A 17016-nucleotide genomic window follows, 5' to 3' on the forward strand; every position below is an offset into this window, starting at 1 on the left:
CTTGGCGTGTGGACAATTCATCATTGAGAGATCCTGTTCCTTTTAGCTGTGAATAACGCGTAATTGTGGCGTATGAAACTTGAAGCAGCTACTTCAAATCAAGAAGAGTGATTTTGAAATGTAATCTATTGCAAAATATATACCAAATCGTGATTTTGACAAATGCAGAAGGAAGGAAGGATTGTTTTATTTAGCAACGTACTCAACACATTTTATCTACAGTTGTATTGCTTCGGATATATGGTTACGGCCCACACAGATAATGAATCGCAATAGGCTACTCTTTCCTGTTGGCAGCAATGGATTTTTCATATGCACCATCCCACAGGTAGGATACCATGGCCATTGTTACACCAGTTGTGGAGCATTGACTGGAACGAGAAATACACCATATTATATCACGTTCTGATGTCACCGGTCTCATATTTTCAGTACAGTTCAGGCACGGCAGAGCTGGGGGGCTCTATCCTCCCCCTCCCCTCAATAATTCTGAATAAAAAATATTATTGGTATCAAATATTAAGGCAGAGATGCATTTTACTTGTAGAATGCAGGAAATTGCATTTTAAGACATCTAATTTCAAAATTTTACGAGGGAGCATACCCCTGAACCCTCTAGAAACTTTGCTTTGCGCTCTCGATCTCAGTTAGCCCCCTCCCCCGAATACATACATCATCACATATAGCCAGGGGATAATGCGTTTCTAATGGCTGTTAACATTTTGCCCCAGGATCTGTATCGTGTCTGTTTAGCGTGAACAATGGCTCGATCAATCAAGGAGCGAATAGGCGGCTCATCATCACGTCCAATTGGTGGTACACGATGATCTAAGATATGTTCACAGGTAAAATATAATCAGTCATTATGTATTATTTTGTGACACGTTTTGTGTCTCAATTTGAAACGCCGGAAGCCATTTTCTCAATCACTCCAGAAAAGCAGACGACATCTGGACACGTTAATCGGCTGCATGTATTTCCTTTACGGAAATTAGGTCGAAAACAAAATCTAGTTTTAGCAATATCGTTCAGTGATGATGAAGCAACAGTAGAAAAGTAGTTTAGACAGACGATAAGAATAGCTGTAAAAAAAACAAAATGAATGTGGAATTTGCAACAGAACCTACGCACGTGTTATCAAAAATTAAGGCTGAGCGCCAACAAAGCAAATTCATGAACTGTTTTAAGAATGTTTTGTGCTGTCGTGGAGATGAGAAAGAAGACAAACGAAATGCGTTGATGAAGAAGGCAGGAGGCTATCGCGTAGATTACCGGGGTCTTAGCGAATACAGACAGAGGTACTTTGCAGATATTTACATCTCTCTCGTTGATCTACCATGGCGGTATGCGGTAGCTGTGCTTTTCAACGTTTTCCTTGTCTGCTACTTGATATTCGCCTTCCTGTGGTGGTGGATGGCTTACAACAATGGCGATTTCGACAACATTGGCAACCCTCACCACGAGCCGTGTCTGATGGGCATCGATTCCTTCCCAGCCGCTCTTCTCTTCTCCATAGAAACGCAGACGACCATCGGGTACGGATTCGCGTACCCAAACGCGGAGTGCGTGGGGAGTCTTCCCCTCATCTATCTCCAAGTCACCATAGGCTTCTTCTTAGAGACTCTGCTTCTCGGGTTCATCTTTGTCAAGTTGGCTCGACCGAAGTACCGCGCCAACACTATCATGTTCAGCAAGCAGGCCATCATCTGCAAAGAAGATGGCGGGCTGTGCTTGCAGGTGCGTATTGGCGACCTCAGAAAGAGTCATCTCGTGGACGCTCACATCACGGCGATGCTAATCCGGAGGCACAGGACCGAAGAAGGATACACATATCCTTTGTATCAGCATGAACTAGAATTTGAAGCCAATGGAATGGGTGATAGGATCTTCCTGCTTTGGCCGTTGATTCTGACCCACAGGATCACGGAGGAGAGTCCTCTCTGGGACGTGAAACCAGCGGACATGTGTTCTGAGAACTACGAGATCCTCGTCTTCTTGGAGGGAACTGTAGAAGCCACTGGCGAGTGTTGCCAGGCCCGGACATCGTACACGCCGAAGGAAATCCTCTGGGGACACAGGTTCGAGAGGGTGGAGGAGTATGATATTGGACTAAGGCGCTGGCATATTGATTTCTCGGGCTTCAATGATGTCATTTATTGCCAGAATTTACGCCACAGTGGCCTGGAACTATCAAAGTTGGAAAACGGTGAGACGGAACCTGACAATCCCGACAAAGTTCGAGCTGAAGCGAAAATTAGGCAGGCATTGACGCCAAACCCGAGATATGACCTGCATTTTAATCAGTCTGCTGAAGAGGGAGCCACGACCACCCATCGTCTGCCAGACAGCACGAGCGGAGCTGCACTTTTAGCAAACGAGGAAACAGAGGAGGAGGTCTAGATACGAGGCTATGTAAGTTTAAAGTTTTACTTTTTAGCGTTGCGGTATTTGTTCAAGCGCGAGTGCAAGGAAGGGTGCAGGGGCTCTAGACAATGACGAGCGACTTTTTTAAGGGGGGTCTGGCTATGCTCCTCCGAAAAAATATATTGAATAAAAGGAAAATTCGATGGGAGTAGGGGGATTTCGTTCCCATCCTCCCCAACCCATATGCGCCTGTTATTTGCTGCTTTGTTTCATCAACTGATGCTGTGTATCATTTAAAGGAAGTACTTTGAGCTTGTGGTCATTGAAGTAGACAATGGATTAATTACTTGTAATCCATATATGTAAAGAAAATTGTTAAATATTTTATATTTAAATACAAAACATTATAGCGATAAATACATTTGGAATTAATTTTGACACATTTTTTATCAAATAAACTGATATGTTCGAAATCATTACAAGCAAAATAAACCAATTATCTACTGGAAATATAGAATGACATTAAGATTAAAAGAAACATCAGAAATACAATGAACATATTACTATTCTAAGCAAGAAATGTAAATGTGTTGTAATTTTAATAATTATTTGCAAAAACATATGTTACCATGGCTACAAACTCGGAATAGTCCCAACAACTTGGGTTTTTTTTGACAAGAGTTCTGAACATGAGTGGGGTAACTGTATTATACTTTGCATGAACCCGTCGTGGCATTTTTATATAACTGTACTATTCATGGCGAAAATTTAATATTTATTATCCCTACAGCAATATATCACCTGCTGAAATCTAAAGGAATCTTAATAATAAGAATAGGCTAATAATGAGCAGCGGATTTCTAATCGCATGCTCTAGTTTGGTTTGTTTATCAACACCACTAGAGCACATCGATTAATTAATCATCGTCTGTTGGATACCAAACATTTGATAATTCCGACACGTAGTTCAGATGTAATAGCAAGACAAGACAAGACAAGACTTTATTTACACTCGGGCCGTTACACAACGGCATAGGAGGAATATATACATAAACATTTTGTTATATACACGTGACAAGATGGTTGACAGTAAATACATTAATAACAATACATACACAAACACATATACAAACATATACAATCACGCACATCAATATATTATGTAATAATACAGATATTTAATACAAATATACGGGTATTCAAGTACTTATAAACGAATAGATTGTTAAACTTATATATGGTGCAGTGGATAATGATAGTATTTTGTTAATTATGTTTGGTTTTGATGGTGTTTGTAGTCAAGGGCGTTTGAATTCATTAGTTATTATATTTATGAAATATGATAATTTCTTTAGGGTACTAATTCGTTTATTCTCCATTAGTTCTCTAAATTTATAAGTACTTGGTCGCGTATAATAATATGGGTGTAGCAACTGGACTCTTGAATTATGGAAAAAATGGCAAATAAAAAGATAATGGAACTCGTCGCCAATGTCTATTACATTACATAATGTGCAAATTCTATCTTCTATGAGTATATTATTCCAACGTTGAATTTCAACGGGTAGGTAATGGTTAGACGTTCTAAATTTTAAGAGTGCTGTCCACAGTTTTTCTGGTAGTTTATTGATATAGCTTTCGAGAAATAGTTGTTCTTTGTATAATCGGTAAGTGTTGCCTCTCGATGACAGTGATATGTTATTTTTCCATGTTTGTAAATACTGATCGCATTGTCTTTGTTTAATTTGTTGTGAGAGACAATTTACTGATATGAAAGATTGTCTTATCCAGATATCACCCATTCCCAAGTTATTCAGTGTGTTTTTAACAGTATTAATCCAGTTTAGTTAGTTCCGTTAGTACGGTGGTCATTTAACATAATTTTGTATAAAAGAGTAGACAATTTTGATTGTTTTCCTGATATCAGTCGCGCCCAGTAACATACCATTCTTCTATATATAATTAACTCGACAGGCGTTCTCCCTAACTCTCCATAAAGCATAAATATTGGTGTTGCGTTCTTAACGGGTATGATGTGTCTTAGAAAGTTTATTTGTACAGAACTAAATAAATCAACTTTTTTATATCCCCATATTTCACATCCATATAATAAAACTGGCAGAACCATTGAGTCAAACATTTTAAGTTTACATTCGGTTGATAGATAGTTGTCCTTTGATTTTGATAGTACCATGGCCTTTGATACCAAAATACCAATGACGGGGGGGGGGGGGGGGGGGGGTGATAAAAGAAAGGGTGCGCTGAGTGGGCTCGATCCTTCGACCCAAACACCGTGAGCGAACACTCTACCAATTGAGCTAGATCTTGTCCCTACCTATTGCAAATACCATGTGTCAGATATAAAAAAATATAAAAATTAAAAAGGTTTTTTGTTTAACGACACCACTAGAGCACATTGATTATTAATCATCGGCTACTGGATGTCAAACATATGGTAATTTTGACAAATAGTCTTAGAGAGGAAACCCGCTACATTTTTCCATTAGTAGCAAGAGATATTTTATATGCATCATCCCACAGACAGAATAGCACATACCACGGCCTTTTATGTGCCAGTCGTGGGTTAGATATAAATAATGTGATGGTACCGGCGACTCATAGGGTAGGTATAAGGCCACTGCGCCGACTTTTCGCTCACTAATAACTAACAAATAATCACTAACCCACTGCCCTGGACAGACAGCCCAGATAGCTGAGGTGTGTGCCCAGAACAGCGTGCTTAAAACTTAATTGGATGCAAGCACGAAAATAAATATAAATAAACCAATGAAGTACACATCCCTACCTATATAGATACCGTTGGGATCAGTGATTTTTTTTTTAAGACGTCTAATTTCTAAATTTATTGTTCAGTATTTTCTTGACGAGTTTGCATTTAAAGTTAAATTTTAAGTGATATCATAAAACTGTTCTTTTATCTCACTACTTCGTTTTCCTGTAATATTAGAATACCGCTGTTTCATTTTTTATTTTTTTATTTTTTTTATGTATTTGTTTGTTTGTTCTTTTGTTTGTTTTTTAATGTTTTGTTTGTTTGTTTTGTTTTATTTTGGGAGATGGGGGTAGGCATTTTTCTTATTTATTTTCTTTTAAATCCTTTTTTAATTTTCTTTCTTTCTTTTCCTTTTTTATTTTTTTTATTTTGTTTGTGGTCAGCATATATGTTTATCTTCTCATTAAAAACAGACGCCATATAACCGTAAAATAAAATGTGTTGAGTGCGTCGTTAAATAAAACCTGTCCGTCTCATTAAAAACAGCGAAAGTACACATTATGAAATTAAAATATGTTTTCTTCTTTACAGGTCATGAAGAGCATGAAGAGATTATAACTGGATTTTGCCGACGCGGATATCTGAAGATAGTAACCAAACCCTAGATATCTGAAGATAGTAACCAAACCCTAGATATCTGAAGATAGTAACCAAACCCTAGATATCTGAAGATAGTAACCAAACCCTAGATAGCTAAAAGCAATCATGATTTTATGCACGATTTTTGGAGCCGGTATTCGAACACGAAACCAGTACACTGTCATCTTCCTATCCCCTCCCCCCCCCCCCCCCCCTCGCTCCCTCCCTAGCCTTAAGTCAGGTGGTTTACCCAATGTGTCTGCCACTACATATTTAACGTATTCTTATACAGGATGTCAGTATTATGCAATATTCATTACTCACTTTCTTCAAACAACTCATCTGTTATGTCTATCAATGTGCATTAGTATATACTCAACAACGAAAGTTTAGCAAATATTTCTTATGACGTCTAAATGTGCCATGGTTGAATAAACTTAAAAGAAAACCAGGTCCTCCTGTTGTGTTAAGGCAAAGGTTGATGAGTTTATGTTGTTTGTAAATGGTAAACATTTCAGAATACTAATTAATAAAAATAGGTTAATTTATAAATGCTATGCCATTTCTTTTAACATTAGCTAAACTTTCGTTGTTGAGTATATATGTGGCGGTGGATTTAGACCTTCTTTTGCTGGCGAATTACATTTTACCATCTTGGCCTATCGCGTATTTTACTACCAATATTCCAGTCAGCACACGGTTTGCGTCATTCCCTTTCCTTGTACCGCCCTCCTTTTTTACAAAACACTACATCCATGTTAATTATTAAAAAATAAATATTACTTTTAATTAAGTAGGATGATTCTAAATTGTTCAGTAAATAGGTTAAGTTTGGTTTGTTAATATGTATGATGTGTTAAATGTATGAAATATTATGAATAAAGCCAATTAACAGATTCTTGTTGTTTTGCCTTCCTCTCTACAGCAAGAAACATAAGCGTACTAGACAGGGGGACAGGGGGACAGGGAGACAGGGAGACAGGGGGACAGGGGTTGAGGACAACTGCCTCCTAGTGCTGGAGCAAAACCTCAAAGTCGGGCAACAACATTTTGACAAAATTGATTACTCTTATCATTACTGTATGATTTTCTTAACTCTAACCCTAAACTTAACCCATTTTCTTTCTAGGGGAGGTCCTCCATACTCCCTGTTGACTGTGATTGCATTCAATTCCATAGCGCCATACCCAAACATTTCTTTCTGGCAGAAACACTGGTTTACACTAGAATGTGTGGGTACGGGATTCTGGATTTTACAAATGTCCAATTCCCATGCCACTTTGATCAAATCTTCCCCAGCTCTAATGAGTCTACTCATCAAATCTGCCGAAAGGTCTTGCTCAACAGTCTTGAATTTCGGACTGCTCTACGCAACTGCCCAATTACTAATACCTAAAGTTTGTTTTGTTTAACGACACCACTAGAGCATATTGATTGATTTATTAGTCATCATCTATTGGATGTTAAATACTTGGTAATTTTTACATATAGTCTTAGAGAGGAAACCCGCTACATTTTCCCATTAGTAACAAAGGATCTGTTATATGTACAATTCCACAGATAGGATAGCACACACGACGGTCTTTGATATTTACCAGTCGTGGTGCACTGGCTAAAATAAGAAATAGCCCAATAGGGCCACCGACGGGGATTGATCCTATACGGATCGCGCATCAAACGAGCATTTTACCACTGAACTGCGGCCCGCCCCGTTCTGCTACCTAAAGTTAGTCGTTCAAAACTGATTTCCCAGTCTGGAGCTCCATGCGGTAAGACGTGTTTGTTTCGCGTGTGTACACTGCACATGCTTTCGTGTGCTCGACTTGGGGGTCCTTCATTTTGTTGTTTTTGTCAGCGAAATGAAGTTTTGTACTGGGATGTATGCGGCCATTGGAACTGATCGAACGCTGGAACGCTTCTCGTTTCGACAGCCTGCACCACCAGCTTGGATTCTTTTTTAGCGAGATTCCTTGCCTCCACGTCATTTCTCCGTCTGACTGTCGACTTGGGGTTTTTTCGTGACTCGTATGACGGCCATTCTGCAGAACGCCACGGTTGTTCGCGTTTAGTCTCTACATGCCCGAGCCTGTCCTAGCAGCACTGGAAGATTGACCGCCCCACTCAAAGAAGAAATAGGAAGCGGGGTCGGCCCCTACTACTCTTTTTCTAGACTTTACCTTGCTTTATAGTGATACCATCTCGTATCCTCCGGAGTCAGGCCCATCCGCACCACTATACCAAACCATGACGACTGGACTATACCCTAGTCTGATACTCTCTCTCGTTCAGACGGATCCGGCTTATCAAGATCTGTATTTCAGCACAGCACTACACCTTCAACGTCTATCGACTGTCAATCTAGGGGTTTTCTTGACGGGATGCAACCCATCTCGTCCCTTTAAGCTGTGCACCCAAACGGCCTTAACGAGGCCACTCGCGTGGACATATCGATCGGACTTTAAACTTTTAGATCTGCGTTCAAAATTTTATGTCGAAATTACTTCTTTTTTTTAAATATTATTAAATAGTCCGATCCTCTCTTCTTTCTCTTATTTAATTTTGGACTGTCCTTCTAAAATGCTCCAAATTATATAAATATTCGGCCGAGCAGTCAATTCTTTTTATTTTTGGCTTGTAACCTTTTTATTTTTTTATTTATTCTATTAACTTTTTTACTAATTGCTATTTTAAAAATTCTGCCCATTTTCACACACACACACACACACCTTTAATGCGTTGCACCCCATCCTGAAAAACCCTGCATCCACTCCTATTAAGCGTACTCGGATCGAATACGATTTAAAATACTTGAATATGCTGCTTTCGTGCCCTCAATGTTCGATTGAACTGACGCATCGAGATATCATCAAAGAATGTAGCTTGAGCAAACATATTTTGTTTGACCAAGAACTAATTTTACACAAAGCAAATAATGAAGGAAATATTATTTCGTGTGATGTAAGTTTGCCTATTGGCATTTTCGTTCTGCGGCGTATTTCTACCAAGCACAATAATGGACAGGCAAACCATTAAAGGGGCCATTCTGAGTTTGTAACCATTGTTAAAAAGAAAGAAAGAAATGTTTTATTTAACGACGCACTCAACACATTTTATTTACGGTTATATGGCGTCAAACATATGGTTAAGGACCACACAGATTTTGAGAGGAAACCCGCTATCGCCACTACATGGGCTACTTTTCTGATTAGCAGCAAGGGATCTTTTATTTGCGCTTCCCACAGGCAGGATAGCACAAACCATGGCCTTTGTTGAACCAGTTATGGATCACTGGTCGGTGCAAGTGGTTTACACCTACCCATTGAGCCTTGCGGAGCACTCACAGAGGGTTTGGAGTCGGTATCTGGATTAAAAATCCCATGTCTCGACTGGGATCCGAACCCAGTACCTACCAGCCTGTAGACCGATGGCCTGCCACGACGCCACCGAGGCCGGTCCGTAACCAAGTTCAGTTAATCTACAAACCTGTAACACATTTGGATAACGTTACAACGCAGTGAAACAAGAGTCTGTAACGTTGAAACGGTGTAATACACTTTGAAATAGATTAGAAATATATCCATAACCGTTGCTTCTCAGACGCACGTGCGTTTCTAAACATATGAAAAATGCATTTTGTGATATTAAAATCACCAGGATGACCATAAACACTTCGGATGTACGGAAATGGATAATCTAAACAATAAAATCTAAGTAACTTCTGATTTCAGTTGTCGAAAACGGATCTAATAGTGAAAAATATGCCTTAGTGTTTAAACACTAGGGTTTGTGACTTTAAAGGTTTTCGGAAAATAGAACGTTTTTACATGATTAAAATTGCAATTTACTTACATTCCGTTTCTTAGAATATGAATATCTTTATAACCAATGCAGTTTTGGGCGTCGTAATCTTTTGTAGTATTCATCATCGATGTTTGTGTAAAATATTTTTGCGGCCAAACGAAATTTGAAATAAATCGGCCAAAAGTCAATAAAAATGTATTTATCCGTATAATGCTTTAAATTTAAAACATGTTAAAGAAAGATAGTCTTTAAAAAATGACAGAAATAACCCAGGATCAGTGTTTATTTTGTTGTGGGGGAGACAAACGAAAATCTTGTTAATGCTGAAAAATTAGGATAGTCCCTTTAAAACGGAAGAATCTCGCTCAGAACGTTAAGAGCTGGAATCTGTGAATTCAACATGGCCGCTAAATTGACTCAAACTGATATGTATTGCGAATAAAATAGGGCAATATATTTATGTATGTGTGCTTTCGTAAAGCCCAGACCCATTAAGATAATCTTTCTTAGTCAATATTTCATTGCTTATCCAATTTAGTCTCCACATTAATCTTAAGAATGGCTGGACCGGTTTTTAAAACATGGCTTGACTATCTTTTTTTAACATAATTGTTTTTAGTTTCATTCCTAGGCGTATGAAATCGGAGGGGGTGTGGGGAGCTATTATCTCACACGTTTGTTTTTGTTGTTGTTGGTGTTTGTTGGGGGTTTCTCTGGGTTGGTCTTTTTTGTTCTTCTTTTTTTTTGTTCGTCTTTTTTAGGGGGTGGTGGTGTAAAATTATCAATTTGTCAAATTCTGGCCGAGTTCAGCCAGACCGAGCAGAAAAACCAAATGGCTACATCGGGAACTAATCAAATAGTTCGCGAATATTAGCAAAACGTTCGCTGGCTGAACTTGGGGCAGGTCATCCCGGTGTTTGTAATGGCTGAAAATATGTTTTATATGAAACAGAAAAGATATATACCCCTGAAATCAAGACCAACGACTTTGTATCTACATGTTCACTCCCCCAGTCTCGTTATTAAAACGACTCCCATGTTTAGTTTGTGTTTTATTTATCACTGTAAAGGTAGACCAAGCAGTTTGAGAAAACAAGATGTGATTGCGATATATGTATACAACATTTAAAAAACGAGACGTAATTTCGATATAAAACATTTAACAAATAATATTAGAATGTTACTAAAATTTCTAATCTAAATTAGGGACCGGATTTACCTCAGTCGGTTGAGTGCTCGACTGAGGTGCTTTCGTCGCAGGATCGAACCACCTTGGTCGATCCATCCAACCGATTGGAGTTTTTTTCGTGACAACCAATGCACCACAATTGGTCAAATATCGTGGTATGTGTTTTCTTGTCTCTGGGATGGTGCATATAAAAGATCCCTTGCTGCATTAGGAAATATGTAGCAGGTTTCCTCTAATGACTATGATTCAGAATTACCAAATGTTTGGCTTCCAATAGCCGATGATTAATTAATTAAAGCGCTGTCATTAAACAGCACAAACTTTAACTTTAATCTAAATTATACAGAACCATTTTCGGGAAAATCCACCGAAATGAGAACACGAAAACTGAATTACAATGATTTGCAGCGGTGTCTAATCGATATCATCAGTTTTATAGTGTTTCATACTGTCGGTGTTTGGACGTGTTATTTTTATCAGATTGACAATTTTTCATCAACAAACAGGTCACCTCAGTGGCGGATCCAGGGAAAATTTTGCGGGGGTTGAATAATGGGAAAACGGCACATGGACCAACTTGTCCAGTGGCGGATCCAGAAACTCCATTTAGGGGGGCCCCAGTGACATGAGGTGGAATGACAAGGTAACTTTGGGGGAGGTTTGGAGGGGGATCGTAAAAAAATTCAAATTAGTATATAATAAATTCATAACTATCGCAAAATTTAGGGGGGGCGGGCCCCTGCCCCTCCCCCTAGATCCGCCTGTGTTGTCAAACTTGAGTCCCAGCGAAAACAAAAATTAAAAGAGAAAAACATTTGGGCACTTGAATATTTTTAGCCTCCTACCCCCAACCCCCCATCCCCCACCCCCACCCCCACCCCCACCCCCAATCACACACACATACATACATACACTTGAATCCGCTTCTGCGTGTGTCTGATACTTATTGTTTGAATATAGCAACAGGTCATAGTAATGCTAAATTGTTTTTCTCTCTCTCATTTACTTCACCTTTTATTCTCTCTATTTACAATGAATCGGGTTCTTGTTGGAGCTTAAAAATAAATAATACTAATACAGTTTACAAGTTTTATTTTTTTATACGTTAATAACACATATTTAAAATGTCAAACATAAAACGACATTCACATTATAAATAATTATTAGTGTTCTGACATTTTAGTCACGTAGCTGGAGCTACAAGAGATTTTCGTCATCTTCAGCAGGTACCAAAAGTACAGCATGTCAAACGTGATTTCCTGGAACAGAAGAATAAACAACTCGTTAAATATATCTATAGAGAAGGTTTGAAAGAAAAAAATGTTTTATTTAACGACGAACTCAACACATTTTAATTACGGTTATATGGCGTCAGACACACAGATATTGAGAGAGGAAACCCGCTGTCGCCACTTCATGGACTACTCTTTTCGATTAGCAGCAAGAGATCTGTTATATGCATCATCCCACAAACAGGGTAGTACATACCACGACCTATGATATACCAGTCGTGGTGCACTGGCTGGAACGAGAAATAGCTCAATGGGCTCAACCGACGGGGATCGATCCCACGCCGACCCGCGCATCGAGCGAGCGCTGTATCACTGGGCTACGTCCCGCCCCAGAGAAGGTGGGAAGAAATGTTTTGTTTAACGGCGCATTCAGCATATCATGTTAAGAAAAAACAGTTCAGCAATTTGGCACTACTGCATTGTGCATGAACCTCCAAGCAACATTCAATGAAGTGACTGTTACGCATTTCATTTTTGTAGGATCCCCGTCAGTGGGCCCATTGGGCTATTTCTCGTTCCAACCACTGCACCACAACTGGCATATCACAGGCCGTGGTATGTGCTATCCTGTCCGTAGGATGCTGCATATAAAAGATCCCATGCTACTAATGGAATTTTTTTTAGCGGGTTTTCTCTCCAACACTACATGTCAAAATTATTAAATGTTTGACATCCAATAGCCGGACCGGCCTCGGTGGCGTCGTGGTAGGTCATCGGTCTACAGGCTGGTAGGTACTGGGTTCGGATCCCAGTCGAGGCATGGGATTTTTAACCCAGATACCGACTCCAAACCCTGAGTGAGTGCTCCGCAAAGCTCAATGGGTAGGTGTAAACCACTTGCACCGACCAGTGATCCATAACTGGTTCAACAAAGGCCATGGTTTGTGCTGTCCTGCCTGTGGGAAGCGCAAATAAAAGATCCCTTGCTGCTAATCGGAAGAGTAGCCCATGTAGTGGCGACAGCGGGTTTCCTCTCAAAATCTGGGTGGTCCTTAACCATATGTCTGACGCCATATAACCGTAAATAAAATGTGTTGAGTGCGTCGTTAAATAAAACATTTCTTTCTTTCTTTCCAATAGTCGATGATTAATAAATACATCAATGTGCTATAGTGGTGTCGTTAAAAAAAAAACTTTATTTTTATTTTGTATGGGCGGGATGTAGCACAGAAGTAAAGCGTTCACCTGTTGCGCGGTCAGTCTGGGATCGATCACTGTCGAGGAGCCCATTGGGCTATTTTCCAGCTTTAACTATAATTCATTCAACGATTCCATTTTTGACAGAAAAGGAGAGGAAAGGGGGTAAAACGTGTTTAACGATGGCTATTTGGTGTCATGTGGTAGTTTTGTCACTGTAGGTACAAATAATAATGAATGTATTCGTGAACAGTGAACGACCTTTTCCACCGACAGCGAATTCGTATGGCTTTTTGTTTTAGAATTCTAGGGAAATGTCTCCACTTCAAGAGGAAATGGGCATAACTGCTATATTTGTATATGCCGTGCTTAGATTACGGTCGCTTTAAACGTCAATAATGATCATATTAGACCTGTTTTTTCACGATACGAACCCAGCACCCAACATCCTTTAATTTAATGGCTTAACCACTAAGCCATCGGTAAAAATATATAACAATATCAAAGAATTTTAGAGTTATTAAATTCGTTGTTGGTTTTGGATACATTTTCTTTACTTCAACTCATCGCCTCTTTCTGTTTATATCTGAAATATTCCTCAAGTTTCGGGACAAGTGATATAACACTCTGATGAGAATACCTTTCTGGTTTAAACATATGTTTAAAATAAAATAATTGCACCAGATATATAGGGTTTGCTCTATATTATTTAAAATGACACATAGATTAGAAAGTTATAATGCATACCATTAGAAAACGTCTTCTCTCTCTAGTGGTAACGGTTTTCTTTTGCCACTCTTTGATTTCAGTCCCTCTGACTTTTTCCCTCTTTTTCCTCGTTCAGACTTCGTTGGTGGTTCTGTCGCAGTCGTTTCTTCTTTCCTTCCATCATCCTCAGTCGTAGTTATCTTAGAAAAGACTGTTTCCCGTTCCGGGATTCTTGCATCCTTCACGTCTGATGTTGATGCTCCTTTGTCAATGATCTCAAAGCCGTCCTTACTCGCCGTGCTTTCTCTTTTTTCGAATAAGGACCAGGATACACGTCTTTCGTTAAAACTGATGTTTTCTGGAGAGTGTAGTCGGATTGTGAATTTCTGTTCATCATCATGCCTCCTGGATTTGTTGTCGAAATAAAGCGAAAACTCTTTCGCGCTGTGGCGTATGTCCTGGCAGTGTCTGACGCTGTTGAATTTCGAAAAGTCGACTTGCCAGCGCTTTCTGTTGGGATCGAATCTCTCTATGCATTCAAATCTACGACCCCAAAGGATTTCGTCCGGGGTGAAGGCCGTTCTGGCTTGGCATACTTCTCCAGTGGCTTCTAAAATTCCTTCCACAAACACAATCAGCTGGTATTTCATTCTGGTCCTTTCCTTTGGCTTTATTTCCCACAAGGGACTGTCTTTTGTAATTTTATGAGTGAGAACGATTGGCCAAAGCATGAACATCTTGCTCCCCATACCATTGGATTCAAAGTCTATTTGGCTCTGATACATCGGGTATATGGCGCCTTCCTTCGTCGTGTGTCTGTGAATCAGCATCCCCGTGATGTGAGCCGCAACAAGATGTGTTTGTCTGATATCGCCCAGTCTGACCTGGAGACACAGCTCCCCGTTCTCCTGGCAGACGACCGCGTAACGAGACCATATCAGAGTTTTAGATCGATACTTCGGTCTGGAGATTTTCATGAAGATGAATCCAAGCAAAACGGTCTCCAGGAAAAAGCCGAGCACTATCTGAATGTACATGATCGGAATCGTGCCAAAGCAGTGGGCGTTGGGCCACGCGTACCCGTACCCGACCGACGTCTGCGTCTCGATGGAAAACATGATGGACATGGCGAAATTGTTTATCCCGATCAGGCAGAACGTGTGGTTCTTGTTGCCCAGGTTTTCGAAGTCATTGTTGTTGTACGCCATGAACCACCAGAAGAAGCCGAACACCAGATAGGTGATTCCGAACGTGCCGAACAGAATGAGAATCACGTACCTCCACTGGGCGTCAATAAGGGTGATGTACAAATCGGAGAGATACCTTCGCTGCACATCGCTGAGACCCGTCATGAGAATTCGGTAGTTTCCGTCCCTCTCGACTATTGCTTTTCTGTTGGCATCAGGGTCGTGTTTTTTACAGCTGAAAACCAGTTTCAGTCTCTGGGAGATCGACAGTCTGGGCACTCTCTGTGGAAGAATGATCTTTTTGGGCGGAATAATAGAAACTCCTGGATCATTCATACTTATCTTTGTTCCTAAGTCTACAAACCAGACTTAAGTATTTGGTCCACTTTTATCAGAGTTCCGTGTATTGTTTCAATCCTTTTTAGTCTACAAACCAGATTGAAATATTTTGTTCACTTTTTGCTAGATATTTCCGTGTTGTTTCGTTGATCTTTTTTCCCCCAATCTGTTATTGTTCTAACTCTACAAATCAAATTTAAGCAACTGATCCTCCTTGGCTGTGGTTCTTTAGGGTTTTGATAATTTCTACGTGGTTTTTTAAATAATATTTTAGCACCTAATTTTTCTTTAAAAGATAATCTTGCGATTACAGAAAAAACAAAAACACAAAAGAACTAAATTGCCGAAGCACCTTTTCTTAGCTTATGTTCTCACAGTCGTGAGACTAAAGATAGTTTCCAAAAGAACATGCCTAGGGCAAGTTTACGGGTATGCTTGTCGATATTTCCTTAAACTTGAATTATGATGTACCTCAACACATCAATCGTAGTTCGCACGTAATGACTGGCATTGTCTTTATGTCGTTAACTGTGTATTTATTACATGTGATGTGTCAGTGTCATTATTGGGTTACCAGGACCGTTGCCAAGAGCAGTAATAGTGCATTAACCACGAATAAAATGTAAAACAGTTTACGATCAGATTAATTTATGACCAGACTTTGGTCCGCACCTCCATATCTGTCTATCCAACTGTCTTTGTCTGACTACCGGCCTATTGGACTATTGTTCGTTCCAGCCAGTGCACCACGACTGGCATATCAAATGCCGTGGTATGTGCTATTATGTCTGTGGGATGGTGCATATAAAAGATCCCTTGCTACTAATAGGAACATGTAGCGGGTTTCCTCTCTAAAACTGTATATTAAAATTACCAAATGTTTTACATTCAATAGCCGATAATTAATAAATCAATGTGCTCTAGTGGTGTCGCTAAACAAAATAAACTTTTAGTCCGACTCCCTGTGTGTGTGTGCGCGCGCGCGTGCGTGCGTGTGTATGTGTGTATGTGTGTGTGTGTGTGTGCGTGTGTGTGTGTGTGTGTGTTTCTCTGTATTTGCCATGGTATGTGCTGTTAGAAAATGTGTAGGGGGGTACCAAGAGTGGCAATTACCATTATGCCAGGGTGTCCGTAGTCTTATTATGTTTTTGTTTGAGAAGGGGGTGATTTTGTTATTTTTCAAGTTATTCATTATTGGAATACGCTTGCTCTTTCATTTCTATAATCAGCTATATTAATACACAACTAATCAAGTTTATCTGACATTCCACACATATGATCCATACAACGGCTATTACATATTAATAATTCAACATCGCTGTCCTACTTTCAATAGCGTTGTTGTAGCTCGGTGAAAGTGCATTCTCCCAGGATTGTATGAGTGGTAGGATCGCCCATCCCCGTCCCCTTCTCTCCAACCCACCAAGCTACCACCGTTTTTAATGGATCAAACGCTACCCGTTCTCTAAAATGAACAGTTTAATCCCCACTTTTTTTTCTGATTCACTTTAAGGGTGAGGGGTGGTAGTATTTATATCTGTGGTGTATATTATGTCGATTGATACACTGCAGGTAGGAGTTTTAGCCACATATGTTACAATTGTCGTCTATGGGATTTGATTTGGT

The 17016-nt window shown here is 39.7% G+C and overlaps 2 protein-coding genes across 2 annotated transcripts; one reads left to right on the top strand and one right to left on the bottom strand.

The window, feature by feature from the left end:
• The first annotated feature begins 958 nt into the window (after positions 1 to 958).
• LOC121392082 (G protein-activated inward rectifier potassium channel 4-like) lies at positions 959 to 6634 on the top strand. The gene is made up of 2 exons (XM_041523466.1): positions 959 to 2412; positions 5690 to 6634. Exon 1 carries the CDS (start codon positions 1099 to 1101, stop codon positions 2398 to 2400), a length of 1302 nt encoding a protein of 433 aa, XP_041379400.1. The 5' UTR covers positions 959 to 1098; the 3' UTR covers positions 2401 to 2412; positions 5690 to 6634.
• Positions 6635 to 11804: 5170 nt separating this feature from the next.
• Positions 11805 to 15602, bottom strand: LOC121392093 (G protein-activated inward rectifier potassium channel 3-like). The gene is made up of 2 exons (XM_041523468.1): positions 13904 to 15602; positions 11805 to 11986 (listed from the first exon to the last, which is right to left on the bottom strand). The coding sequence occupies exon 1, from the start codon at positions 15385 to 15387 to the stop codon at positions 13906 to 13908; it is 1482 nt and encodes a 493-aa protein (XP_041379402.1). The 5' UTR covers positions 15388 to 15602; the 3' UTR covers positions 11805 to 11986; positions 13904 to 13905.
• Between the last annotated feature and the right edge of the window lie 1414 nt (positions 15603 to 17016).

Source organism: Gigantopelta aegis, chromosome 3, assembly GCF_016097555.1.
Source record: "Gigantopelta aegis isolate Gae_Host chromosome 3, Gae_host_genome, whole genome shotgun sequence".
NCBI classification, from domain to species: domain Eukaryota; kingdom Metazoa; phylum Mollusca; class Gastropoda; order Neomphalida; family Peltospiridae; genus Gigantopelta; species Gigantopelta aegis.